At 39.6% G+C, this 13,873-nt stretch overlaps 1 protein-coding gene and 1 long non-coding RNA gene across 3 annotated transcripts in view; one reads left to right on the forward strand and one right to left on the reverse strand.

Moving 5' to 3' along the window:
- PPP3CA (protein phosphatase 3 catalytic subunit alpha) overlaps nt 1–7,745 on the reverse strand; it is a 396,094-nt gene extending 388,349 nt beyond the window's left edge. The window contains exon 1 of one of the 2 annotated variants that reach the window (XM_036762610.1): nt 7,289–7,745. In XM_036762610.1, coding sequence (XP_036618505.1) covers nt 7,289–7,346 — 58 coding nt within the window. In that variant the 5' untranslated portion in view covers nt 7,347–7,745. The remainder of the gene's footprint in view (nt 1–7,288) is intronic. The other variant, XM_036762611.1, reaches the window with a different exon arrangement.
- A 1,003-nt stretch (nt 7,746–8,748) lies between these two features.
- On the forward strand, nt 8,749–13,153 carry LOC118853950. The gene is made up of 3 exons (XR_005010693.1): nt 8,749–9,052; nt 11,294–11,522; nt 12,885–13,153. It is a non-coding gene; the product is annotated as an uncharacterized LOC118853950 (long non-coding RNA).
- Nucleotides 13,154–13,873: the final 720 nt, after the last annotated feature.

Raw genomic sequence — 13,873 nt, forward strand, 5'->3', positions numbered from 1 at the left:
CTGATTCCGGGCCCAGAACTCTATCCACTTCACCATATAGTTGCCCCACTGGTCACATAGGAAGTGCTTAAAAAATACTTTTTAAAAAATTCTTTCCTTCATCCATTCATCTAGTACAACCCGCTCACTTTACTGGTCAGGAAACTGAATCCCAGAGAGGTTAAGAGAAGTGTTCAAATTTAGAAAGCTTACTACTGGCAAAGCCACTGTTGGGCCTTGGGTATCTTAAGTCTTAGTGTGGTATCATTTTCATTACGTTACATACATAAAAAGTTAGATAATGATATAAAAACAGTTTATGTGCCAGTACATCTTAAAGTCCTTGAAGTAAGTAACATTTTTCATCTCTGAATATTTGGCACATATGGTAGAGACAGATAGTGCTATTAGGAGTTAAAAAAAGGGAGACATCTCTGGACTAATGTGGAAGACTTCATGAAGGAGGCAGAGTTAAAGGAAATGAAATCTAATTGATATAAAACTTCTTACCTTCTAGACTAGACTTCCTGGCAAGATAATAGCAGTGTTGCATTCTGCGTGTTGAGTTATAACAATCACTTCATTTCCAGCTCATTCTACTCAATTCCATTTCCCTACTAGCTGTTTTGTCCACCTAAGGATGATACTACCCTAATGCTTACTTACTGATAGATAAGTCCTTAGCCTAGATCACTTTATCTTGAGATGCCCCAGTCACACTACTCACTTCACTTTCAGCCTATTCTTTGTCTGTTTCTCCTTTCCATCAGCTGCCTTGCCCATTTGGGCAACTTTCTTCCCTCCCCTCTTCAGCTTAAAGGTTTCTTTAATTTTTTTCTTCCCCTACTATCAAGTAAGATCCTTGAGGATGGGAACCATCTTGTTTTTGTATCCTCAGCTTTGGCAGAGTCTGGTAAATAGAAAATACTCAAGAAATGTTCTATTTATCAACTTACCTATTAAAAGTATCCGTTTTCTGTTACTTCTTTAGGATGCCTTATCTAATGGTAAATCTGATTAAAACTTAAGACTGTTTCTTTTCTATGAGATTTGGGCAGAAATAAAGCTTTGTCTTCCAAATTGTTTCAATATGGAGAAAGCAAAACAAAATAAATAACTGAAGTAGTCTCTCAAACACATACATACATACATATATATGTATGTGTGTACACACACACACACACACATTCTAAATACATTTACAAAGAGGCAGGTGCGATGGTTCCTTGAAGAAGGAACTTGCCCTTGGGAATGTGCATTTTGGTCCCAGTCTGCTTTTGACTTGAGTGACCCTGGGTAATTGAACTTTCCACCTTCATTTCCTTAACTATATTATGAAATAAGAGGAGGCAGGAGTGGTATGACTATGGAAGGGTTTCCCATGAAGAATAACTAAATCGTTGTTAAGTACTATAAAAAGTTGTGTGCATGCATTTTGTTGCCCAGGATGATTCCACTGATGTTAGCCCCATATTTATTTGATTAGCTAAACCAATGAAGATGTAAAATAATATTTTCATGGAATTTTCAAAAATTCAATTTAAGCAGACTCACCAAAAAGAGACAGCCTTTTTTTTTTCCATTGAGGTCACTTCAAAATACATTTGATTCTATTTGGTTTTATAATTAGCTTCCACTAGCAACTTTATACATACCTGGCTTATTATAAATAAAAAGGTATATATAGTATTAAAAATAGTAATATGCATTCAAATAGCAATAAAAAGGCCCCAAAGTGATATTTATAAATTCAAAGTCTATTATAATACACCTCATTCTTATTAGCAGGTAATAAAATCACATCTTAGAAAAGTTTTTTTGAAAAATCTGTGTGTGTGTGTGTATGTGTGTTTGTTCATTTCCCTTATAGTACCCTCCACAAATCCTACCCTTCCTTCTTGGTTCAGTTCTAAGTCCACTTCTCCCATGAAGCCTTCCACATGCCAGCCTAGAAATCTCTCCCTTTTCTGAACTCTCAATAATGCTGTCTCTACCATTTGTGACAGGTATTCAAGGACCTTACAATGTACTGGCACATAAACTTTTTTTTGTATTGGTATGTAAGTTTTTATGCAGTGTGTGTGTGTGTGTGTGTGCGTGTGTGTGTGTGTGTGTGTGACAGAGAGAGAGAGAGAGAGAGAGAGAGAGAGAGAGAGAGAGAGAGAGAGAGAGAGAGAAATACAGGTATTACAATCAAGATATAGCAAAACCTTACTAATATGAAAGAATTTGGGGAAAGACTAATCTGAATTAGTGAAAAGTCAAAATCAGAAGATATTTTTAAAACCAAATCCAGCAAATGAACTGCCACTATTTCAGAATTGGTGGTCTATATAATGACTAGATGAGAATCATCTGTAATTATCAATTTTCAAGGACATGTGAACAAGTGTACTTAGGATCTTAGAACAGTTTGTTCCCAAGTATGGTAAACCTTTATCTCAGTCATCTAATTTACAGGATTAATTTAATTTTAAAAAAATCATTTCTTCTTAGATAGTACAAAGGATAGACCTTGAGATATTACAAATTTTAGCTAGTTTTCCAATGAATATTTTTTGTAACACTAAAATGCACAGGACACATACAAGCAGTTTTGAAAAAAAGATAGTAAAACAAAATTATTCCGATCAATCTTCTCTCATCTACTAAAATATATAGCATTATATATTCAATTTCAACTAATTGTAAATATTCTACCTCATATGATATATTCTACTGTCTTTGTTATATTTTTAAAATGGCCAAAATATAACTGGTTTAGCTACAAAATCCACAGTACCTTACACAAATAGTTTAGTTGGTAACTGTTGCCTTATAATTGTTTCTTAACCAATGAATTTATACTGAGTGTCCCAAAAGTCTTAATGCAGTTGTAAGACTAGCTGTAAGACTAACTCCAAGTTGCACTAAGATTTTTGGGACATCCTGTTAATGTGTATCTTACTTCTGCAACATTTATATATCAGATGGGAAAGAATGTATCTTTTGTTGTTCCATATGCCCTCACTAAAGTTGATGCTTTCACAACATTTTAAAGGATTCCACAAAACTCTGTTAAATAAACTATCTTCCTCACTAGCCTGTTGAAATATCAGGAACTGCCACCATTAGAATTAGTCCTTTGGATTAAATCATTGTCTCCAGAAGGCCCCTGTTAAAATGCACATATGACACCTGGGAAGATTAAAGCATCAACACCTATTAGCACCAATTAGATTATTTAATTAGCTAGCTGTCATCTGGCAGAACTCAGGGTCCTGAGGTCATGTTACATAGGCCAAGGTTTTAATTAACGGAAAATAATCAAGAAAGAGTTAGGAGTTAGGCCAGGAACTATGGGGGCAACACTTTGGTGGATTGTCGATAGCCATGGGAACTTGTTGGCTCCTCCCTTCCTCTGACTTACTTTACAATTTTACCTCTCCTTTCCCATTAAGTCTGATAATGTGTTTCTTCTAACAAATTCATAACAAGAAAAATCCAAGCAATATTTCTAAACTCCAAAATTCACATGTAATAAATGTCTATATATCAAGATTTCATCCCTCAGAGTTTTAGGGAATATAATTTTAAAAAATCAAAATTAAGTACTGTAATTTTTTGTCTTTCTTTTGTATCATCTTTCTAAAATGTCTTAAAGAATTGTTTAACTCTCCACTGCCATCACCATTCCCATTCATTTATAAAGCTTAGAAAGAAAATCAATTCTCTGGACCCACAATAACCCATGCAACATACCTCAAAGGAAAAAAAAAAACAAAACACTGCATTGTGAATTGTTGACCTCTCTCTCCAGAGGCATATCATCTTATTATTGTAAACAAAATCACAATTAAACCCTCTTATGTTTCTGAATGACACATTAAAAATATAAAGCCAGTTTAGTTTAAAGAAAATAAAATAAAATGGGTAGATGTGCCCTAGGCTTGACAAAGAACCCAAATGTTAATCTCCCAGATCAATACTGAAATACTGCTTAATATTGAGTAAAAAATGTTTTTGAAGGGGAGGGAAATCTAACCTATAATATCATCATTATGAAGAATCCCAGTGTATGAAAAATTCATCTAAATTACCTATTAACTGACATGCTTATAGAATTGTCTGGGTATGGTGAGGGTAAGAGTTAAATGTGGGCAAACAGGTAAGTTTGGCCTTGAACCTTCATTTTCTAGACTCTGAAGTTAGCTCTTTCAATGTGTATCTGTGTTTCTGTGTCTCTCTCTCTGTCACTCTGTCTCTGTCTGTCTCTGTGTCTCTGTGTCTGTCTGTCTGTCTGTCTCTCTCTCAACCCCCTCCCTTCCTCTCCTTCTAGCTGGTTAAACATGCATAATAAATCTCTAAATTCCTTATAAAGTGATTGATAATCATGGCCTAATGAATAAATACAACTAGCACCACCAAGGAAAAGTTTTAACCATAGCCTACAGTAAAGCCAAAGTTTGATGAACATTTAGTGCATTTTCACAAATATAATACTTTCCTAGGAATTTTTTTTCATTAAGTATGTGGCATTGCCCTAGAAGAAATAATATCTCAGAAAAATTTGATGGCCTTTGTACATATTTAACCAAAAGTGAAATATGATGTTTAGAGAAATCTTAAAAATAATAACCATGAATTGTATTAAGCAATTTTTAAAAAATCTAAATGCTTACAATCGTTTTTTAAGTCAAGAGTAGCGTATCTTCAAGAGTATACCTACCAAAAAGCATAACTATGGCAAACTATAGTAACTTTTTTCAATTTTTTTTAAAAAGTCCAGATAAATCAAATACAAATCAGGTCGCCTAATACGGGCACATATGGTTTTTAAGCTATATGTAAACATAAAAAAATTTTCAGAACAGGAATGGAGATATGCATTTTAGTCAGAAAAAAGACACTTGTGTTACAGGACAAGAGAACGTATTAGTCAAGGAGTGACTGAAATATCACATCATAGGACAATTACAAGCAATAATTAGTATCACATAGAAGTAACATCTAAAAGTCTTTATGTTGTAAAGTAAAAATAAAAAAAAAAGTATACACCAAAATGTATATATTGAATCTGGGCAATTTGTATGAAAACAGAAAGTATAGTTTATAGGTGAAGGAATAGAATTATTATTATTTTAAAGATGGAGTCAAAATTCTTATAGTGACATTAATTTTGACTATGAAAGATGTTCAACCACATATAAAAAACAGAAGCAAACTCAAACTTCATATACTAGGGAGCTCTAATTTAATCTCTGATACTCTTGCTAAAGAATAAAGGTTTTTTTTTTTTTAAATCTCGTTAAGTCACCATGATATAACAAATAGCTTATACAACATATAGCTAACTGATGTAACATAGCTAAATGATACAAAATACAGCTCTCCTTAAAAACTTTCTTTACTAGTATGTCCATAGGAGCCAAAGCCTGCAGAGAGAACATACGATGCTCTTACCTATATTCATATTTTAAGTTACTTGCAGACTTTTTTCTGTGCTTTAAAATTTCTATGAATAAAGCACTTATGCAGAAATGGTGTCTACAAACATCCACAGAAATTCCAATAAGACAATTTTTTAAAAAAGAAAAGGTGCAATTTTTTTTTTGCATAAAATGGATCATCTTGAAAATGATGAGGACAAAACTAGTTTGAGAATTTCCATCTTCTTGTAGGCACACAGTCTTTTTGTTTTTTTTTTTTTCCTTCTGAGTAAACTTCACTTTCAAACAAACTCCCAAATCATCAATAAAAAAGAAATGATTATGGGATACATGACTTTATTGGAGGCTTCCATATTTGGTGCCCAGTGTGTATTGAATACCCTTTCGGCTTAAGATGAAAACAAATACAAAACAAAAGCCCAACCTCAACCACTGAAGTCAACAACCTAGCAAATTCTGGAGTATTTTAAAGGCCCGTTTTCGCAGCACCCCCCAAACCCATGGAGGCTAGATTCTGATTCTCAGCAGGCAGGGTGATGGGGAAGGGGGGCGGGGTTGTCACTCTCTTCGAATGAATTTGCTGAATGCCTTATCCTTCCAAGGATTCCCAGGACGGTTTCTTCCTCCTCTACTCGCTTTTCTCCTGTCCCCACCCCCATCCCAATAGTGGGCAAGACGAGGACGGTGGATTCCCCCAGTGAGAAAGCAGGCTTCGAATTGTCATTGGCTCTCCTTCCTTCCCCCTTTTGCCCTAGCAGCAAACCCAAGAGCAATAATCATCATAAATCTATAGTGTGTGTGTGTGTGTGTGTGAGAGAGAGAGAGAGAGAGAGAGAGAGACAGAGACAGAGAGAGACAGAGACAGAGACAGAGACAGAGAGATAACCCCGTTAGATTCGGTAAAAGGGAGCAGAGGTGGGGAGGGGGCAGGAGGGAGGGTAGCCCCAGCTGTCAGAATGGAGATTTCCACGTATGCTACATTCTAAGGGAAGCTCTTAACCATCGGTGGTTAGGCTTTTGTAGGAGGGGGGTGGTTGTGATATTTTGGGGGAGGTGGCCCTGGGCCCCAGGGCTGGCCGATGCAGGCAGCGGGAGGTATGGGACCTCGGGGTTTTCCTCGCCTCTCCTAGCAAAGGCAGCTCCTAACCCCCTCCTCCCCTCTGGCTCGTCCTTAGCCACCAGCCTCCAGCCTCCGCCTCCACTCCAACGACTAAGGAAGCCGGGGCTCTCCCCCACTCTTTCTCCCTCTCCCTCTCGCGAGTCCTGTGCAGTCACTTCAAGGGGGTGGGAGGAACTGGGTGGTGGGAGGGGAGGGAAGGCGAGGGGGGCGTCAGGGAATTGCTGCAATGTAGCGCGCTGAGAAAATACTTCCAGAGCAAGACAGTGGAAAGCCACGAGCAAATAAAAATGTCATATTAATTTTTTAAAAGCCATAAATCACCCCCCCTCCCGCTGCAAAAAAGAAAATGCATAAACCCGATCCCATGGCAAGGCTGCGCTACAGCCACCCACTTCCTATTTCTGTCACAGCAGCTACACCCTGCCAGCCACCAACCAACCCCCCACTGCCCCCCCCCGCCCCCAAGCCGGCCGCCCACACCAGCCTCCGCCTCCGCCTCCGCCTCCCCACGTCCCATCCATTTAACAACTGACGCCCCAGTAAATAAAAATACCCAAAGCTGGGAGGGGGAACCAGGGGAGGAAGGTACCAGGAGGAGGGGGCTGGGGAGGTGGGAGGGTTGCAGGAGATCCTAGAAGGACGGCGGCGGCTGGAGAAGAAGGAAAGGGAAAACAGGGGGGGGGGGGGAGGCAGAGAGAAGGAAACCCACACCGGGCTGCCTGCTGCGGTACACAGGGGCTTCCGTGCCCGGCCAGCTTACCTTTAACCACCCTGTCCGTCGTCGATAACTTCGGATCAATTGCCTTGTGTTCGGACATTTCCAGCAGCTGGAGGAGAGCTACGCGCTGCTAGTCCGATTGCACGCGCGCGCACACACACACACACACACACACACACACACACACACACACTCACACACACTCACACACACAAGCGCGCGCACACACTCGCTTGAGCTCTCTCTCACACACACACACTCACATACACTCACACGCACACACACACGCACACACAGACACTCTCTCTCTCTCCCTCTCTCTCTCTCTCTCTCTCTCACACACACACACTCTAGGAGACACGACGCTACCGCTGCTGCCGCCGCTGCCGCCGCTGCTGCAAACCACTAGGCTGTAGCTCTTGGTTCTGGGCTGGCTTTAAAGTTACTGCCTTCTCGCCTGCGTTCCTCCTCCTCCTCCTCCTCCTCCTCCTCCTCCTGCTCCTTCACTCCTCCTCCTCCTCCTCCTCCACCTCCTCTCTGGGATGTTTGAGGATTGTTTTTTTTTTTTTTTTGCTTTTGTTGCTTTTTAAAAAAATATGTTATTTATTTATTTTCAAATCACGCCTTTCTATTCTTTTATTCTTGGAGAAAGGGGATGCGGAGGAAAGCTACACACATACAAACATACACACAAACACCCACCCAGCGCAGAAGACTGGGTGCCAAAGTAAGGAAATACCCACATACACACACACACACACACACACGCACACGCACACAAGATTTTTTTTTTTTTAATCACATGGAGGGAGAAGAGGGAGGAGAGAACATAGTCGGAAATGTCAAAGCCAAAACAGTCCGGGTTTCCCAAGGCGAAGTGGTGGCGGGGAGTGCTGCTGCTGCTGCTCCTCCTGCTGCTGCTGCTATTTCTTCACTGCAACTCTGAGCTGTTGCTGCTGCTGTTTCTTCACTGCAACCCTGAGCTGCTGCTGTTGCTGCTGTTGCATTCGCAGATTGCTGCTGCTGCTGCTGCTTCCTCTGCCACCGCCTTCGGATACGTCTCTTTCTCTCCCTCTCCTTTTCTGGTTCCTAGGATCTCTCCTTTCACTCACAGAGGCATAACCACCAAGCTCTACATACACAGTTCCAGGAGCAACCTACCCTCCTCCACTTCTTCTTCTCCTTCCTCCTCCTCCCTCCTCCTCCTCTTCCTCCTCCTCCTCCTCCTCCTCCACCGCCGCCGCCACCGCCGCCGCCGCCGCCACCACCACTACCACCACCACCACCTCTTCTACCTCTGCCCGCTGCCTTCTCCTGCTCCTCCTCCTCCCCTTCCTCCTCTTCCTCCCCCCTCCTCTTTCTCCTCCCCTCCTCCCCCTCCTCCTTCTCCCCTTCCCCCCCTCCTCTTTCTCCTTCTCTCATCCCGCCCACTAAGCTCTCCTTCCCCTTAGCTTAGATCTGCCTGTGTATTGGCTCAGGAGTACTGTCACTCACTGTCATATAGCAGCCTCCTCTCTTGCTTGTTCTTCCTCCTCGTCCCCACCCCTTTCACTTCTTTTTCTCCCTCTCAATCTCTCGCCTTCTCTCTTTCCAGCCTGCCGCCTCCACCTCCTGGTCCCTGCTCAGGTGTCAGTCACTCTGTTAGGCCTGGTTTGGAGAAGAAGAATGGCCAGGGTGGGTTGGATGAGAGCGGAAAGGCAGAGGAGAGAGAAGCCCTGCCCACCCCGGTGCAAAAGTATACCCTCTCTTCCTTTGCAACTGTGCTTTCCTGGTGTGGTTGAGCCGCAGTGTGAACAACTAAGTGCAGTAAGTGTGTGTGTATGTGTTCCTACGCTGTGGGGGGTGGGGGTGGGGGGCGCAGAGAAGGTGGGGAGGCGGGAAGGAAGAGGAAAAGGGGTGCAAAGAACGAGGAAGGGAAGGAAGGGAGAAAGAAATCCAGCGACCTGTCTCTGGTTGCCCCCTGTCTTTGCAGTTCCGTGGGTGAGCGCTGACGGATGAATAAACCAGTTATTTTGGAACTACAGAATCCTTGCTCTACACGATTTACTAGTGTTTGTTGTTGTTTTGTGATGAAAACGTTATTGGTGCTGTTATTATTATACTGTTATTGTGTTCACCTATGTCGCACTACCCCAAAGCCACAGCAGAACGATGATGCTTCAACCTGTTATCACAGATCTGGCCTTTTTGTTTTACCAAAGTTGAAGAAGCAGAGAGAGAAGTTCAGTTCAAATTGTAGCCTTATAGTCAGTCACTCAGGAAAATCTCCTTCATCCGCATAGAAATTGAAGTAGGAGTGGGGAATGAGATTTGGTAGTATTTTCCGATCCACCCATAGCCATCAGCACATATAAGCGTCCTTGGCTATTGTGTGTATATTTTCCATCCTGAAAATATATCCCTTCTACATCACCTCCTTACTTCATTGTTACTGACGTCTGTCAGATTGAGGGGTGCTAAAGCAATAGTGTCCTTCTCACTGATCCATCCATGGAAGATTAGAAAAAGGCTTCGAATATATAGGAAGGAAGGTAACTGATAGACAGGCTACTGATAGATACACTTCACCTACCTCGAGATAGTAGAAGTGACGTTGAATAAAATAAGATCAGGAACTCCCTTCATTCGTTCCAGATTTGAATCTGACAGTATCAGCCATGGTAAATATCAAAGAGGTTTTAATTAAACTAAAGGTATAGACATACCAAATGAGAAAGATTGAGGGGCTGGTAGTCTAGGTATATGCTACATTTAGAAGCATTTTAGGGGATGGTGTTTGGAAAAAGGTTAACCTCTTAGAATCGCTAATTTTCTTTATTCCTTTCTCCTCCACGCCATCTTCTTCATGAAACCTTTCCTGATCTCCCCACAGTTGCTAGTACCTTCTTTCCTCCAATTACATTGTTTTTATTTTGTATGCACTTCTATATATTTACATATTATCTCCCATTAAACATACTTTCCAATTTTTTGTCTTTATATCCCCAGTGCCCAACATAGTGCTTGGCATATAGTAGGCACTTCATAAATGTTTCAATTTGATCAATTCAGTTTGAAGTTTTAGGAAAGAAAATGCAGCAAGTCAAGTATGGCGGGTCCACAAGGGAATAAACATTGCAGACTTCTCTATGAAGTCTAGTCATCCCTCCTCTAGCATGCACATGATTACCTACAGCTATTACTTTTTGGGGGGAGGGATAAATGGAACCAGCTTTGTAAATGAATTCAAAGGCACACTAAATATTCCTGACCTAGGAAGAACTAAAATACACATTTAGAAGTACTAATACCAGGCATTACTACAATTAGAGATTTGGTGGGGGGTGGGGAAGAGCTCTGAGGGCAGTGAAATCTCAATCTCTTTTGGAAAAGGAACACTCTACTTAAGGTAACTTACCCTATTGACAATGGGGTTGGTAGATTTTTAAAGCATATATTTAAAGATTAACACAAAATCAGATGAATTATAGAACCTGAGAAGAGGAAAGTCCCTTAAATATCTAATACAAAGGTTCTCAAAATGTGATTCATGGACCCCTGTATGTTCCTGAGACTCTTTCAAGGGGTCCAGGAGGTCAAAATTATTTTCATAATAATAGTAAGATATCATCTACCTGTTCTCCCTTTTCTAACTATATATCTATTTAAGGTGGGATTTTCTTCCTGTATTCAGCCAAAACAATGTATCGCAACAGATTGAATGCAGAAGCAGATGTGAGAATCCAGCTGCTTTTTATTAATCAAGACATTAAAGAAATTTGCAAAAATGTCTAAAATGGGGTCACTTCATTATTTTTTGTATTGAAAAATATTTTTCATAAAATGTCATTTATGTCAATATGTCATGAGCTTATCAGGATCAGTTCTAAATTGCTTAATAAATATATTATTTTTTCAGTTTTGATATCTAATATAGTAAATATGGGCAGATATAACCTACATAAACAAGAAATCTTAAGATCTATCAATAATTGTTTAAGACATAAAGGAGTCCTAAGATCACAAAGTTTGAGAACCGCTGATCTAATCTGCCCCTTAATTTTACAGGTGAAGAAACAGTCTGCCAAAGATGTTACACGAGTAATAAATGGTAGAGCCTGGGATCTGAATGCTGGTCAAAATCTTTCTCTATTTCTACTACACCTTGTTTCATTCTGCCAAGGTCATAAAGCTTAGAGTTTCCAAGGACAGCATCATGACACAGGTTCAAAATGAAGACTTGTCTTTTACGTACAACTTGAGACCACACCACCTCTAAAATTACCTCCTAACTTGGGTATGTGTGAAACAAGGTTTTGAATCATAATTGCTTTAACAATTTTTTTTATGATAATCAAAGACTATTTTATTAAATGCTTCCATATTAGTGTGGTGCCTTACAAAAACTCACACAGATGCATTTAGATATCCCTGGTGGTGTACTAGGGAACAGGACAACCTTATAAAAGCCACTATGCCTAGTATCCAGAAATTTAAACCTAAATAAAATTTTCCTGCTCTTCCTTTTCTGATTTCCTAATTTCCCCTTGAATACATCCAATTATTCTCTGGTGCTTTACAAATGTGTAGTTAAAGGCACCTGGAAGATACAATGAAAACAGCACTGGGCCTGAAATCAAGAAGAGCTGAGTTCAAATCCAATTAGCTGTGTGACTCTGGACAGTAGACAAAACTTTTGTTTGCCTCAGTTTCCTCACCTATAAAATGGAGATAATAATAGTACCTACCTTCCAGGGTTGTTGTGAGGATCAAATGACATAATACAGGGTGTTCCTAAAATGTGGACACAGGCAAAAATGCATATTTTCAAGAAGTGAAATGAATGAAATTTTCAACAACATTTTATTTAATTGGAATATTAAGAAATGATATCTTCAATATGATTTCCATCATTTGTGATTCAAAGGTGGATGCACTTTGCACAATTCACGTGAACTTGATGCAATAACTCCACATTGCCATCAATTTTAGCACATTTGCTCTTTATGTGTTCAATCAAGCGTGTCAAATCTGTGATTGTCATTGAGTACACCTACTCCTTTAGCATACCCCAGAAAAAGAAGTCAAGGGGGCTAAGGTTTCCTAATATTCCAAATATTTCAAAATATGCATTTTTGCCTATATGTCCAGACTTTAGGGACACCCTGTATTTATAAAGTGCAGAACATAATTCCTGGCATGTAAGGAGCTACCTAAATGCAAGCTGTTGTTATTAGGTTAGATTACCCTTGCAGTATTAATACTGCAATATTATTAAACTCATGAAAATTGACTTTCAATGTAGACCAAGGGTAAAAAACAAATATAACAGCAACAAGATTTATTTATCCATCCATCTATTCATTCTAGAAGAAGCATTTACTTACTATGTGAGGAACATGCTAATATGGCAGATGGAGAGATAATTAAGGCAATCCCTGCCTTTAAGGACTTTATCTATCTTTTCTTTATCTATCATTTCATTAATGTTAAAAGATCCAACATGATCATACCAGAGGAATCAAAGAATCATTTAGTTTTCTTCCTGGGAGAGACTTTAGAAACCCTTTAAATCTCCTCTTTTGTGAGATGAGGAAACTGAGGCGAGGTCACAGTTAAAATTCTTCAGGTGACTGAGTGTATGATTTCTTTCCTTTAGGAGATTACAGTCAACTCAATTATACCTGTGTGGATTTTGCCCCATAATCTCGAATGGTTTGGGGCTATCACTGATGCCTCATCCATGTCTACCTCTCTTCCTTGACCCCAATGCTTCTACAGGTGTACCACAAGGTTCCACATGCCATTTGAGGGGGCATTCCCCACTTTTTCTTGACATCACAAAGACACTAATGGAGCATGTGGTATGTCTATCATTTATCTCTCATTCTCACTGGTCCATCTTTTCCACTCATCTTTTTTTTTTAAATGATATCCTTCCTTCTTTACAAAATGTACTTTTTAATTCACTGTTCATAACATAATGCATCCTGCTCAGGTCCACCATGCATCAGTTTGGGTAGTACTTAATTTCAGTTTTTCGATGATTACAGTGTTCCATGACTGACAGCCAAAAGAAGAATGATGTGATGATCAATATCTAATAAGTATCCACAATTGTTAAGCATACTGCTTTTAAGAATACTTTGAGGCTTTTGTTCCAGAGGCAGGTTTGGAGATTACTAAAAGAACTTTGGGATTTCCCAGAGTTCCTTGTTCCTTGTGTTCAATTCTGAAATCAATTCATTGTTCATTTGCATTATTTGTCTACAGGAGACAAGAACTTGGTAGATTTCATATGGAAAAATAGGGTAGACAAAGGAGCTCTCTGTTCCAGCTGAAATAATGACCAATCTTTGACCCCAACAGCAGAATTATTGATAACATCTACTTAGGCAAGCAGTGGAACTTAGGCAAGTGAGCTCCCTACTTAAAACTGCTTAGAGCTTAGAGTATCATGTGTGACACTCTAGGTTGTATATCTTGAGTCAATCTGAATAATATAATGGTAATTATAATAATACATTTATGTAGTACTTTAAAGTTTACTAAGCACTTTATAAATATCAGTTTAGCTTTACAGCAACCCTGGGAAGTAGTTGTTATTATTATCCTCATTTTATAGGTGGAGAAACTAAAACAGAGGTG

This window comes from Trichosurus vulpecula, chromosome 6 (genome assembly GCF_011100635.1).
Source record: "Trichosurus vulpecula isolate mTriVul1 chromosome 6, mTriVul1.pri, whole genome shotgun sequence".
In the NCBI taxonomy this organism is placed as follows: Eukaryota; Metazoa; Chordata; class Mammalia; order Diprotodontia; family Phalangeridae; genus Trichosurus; species Trichosurus vulpecula.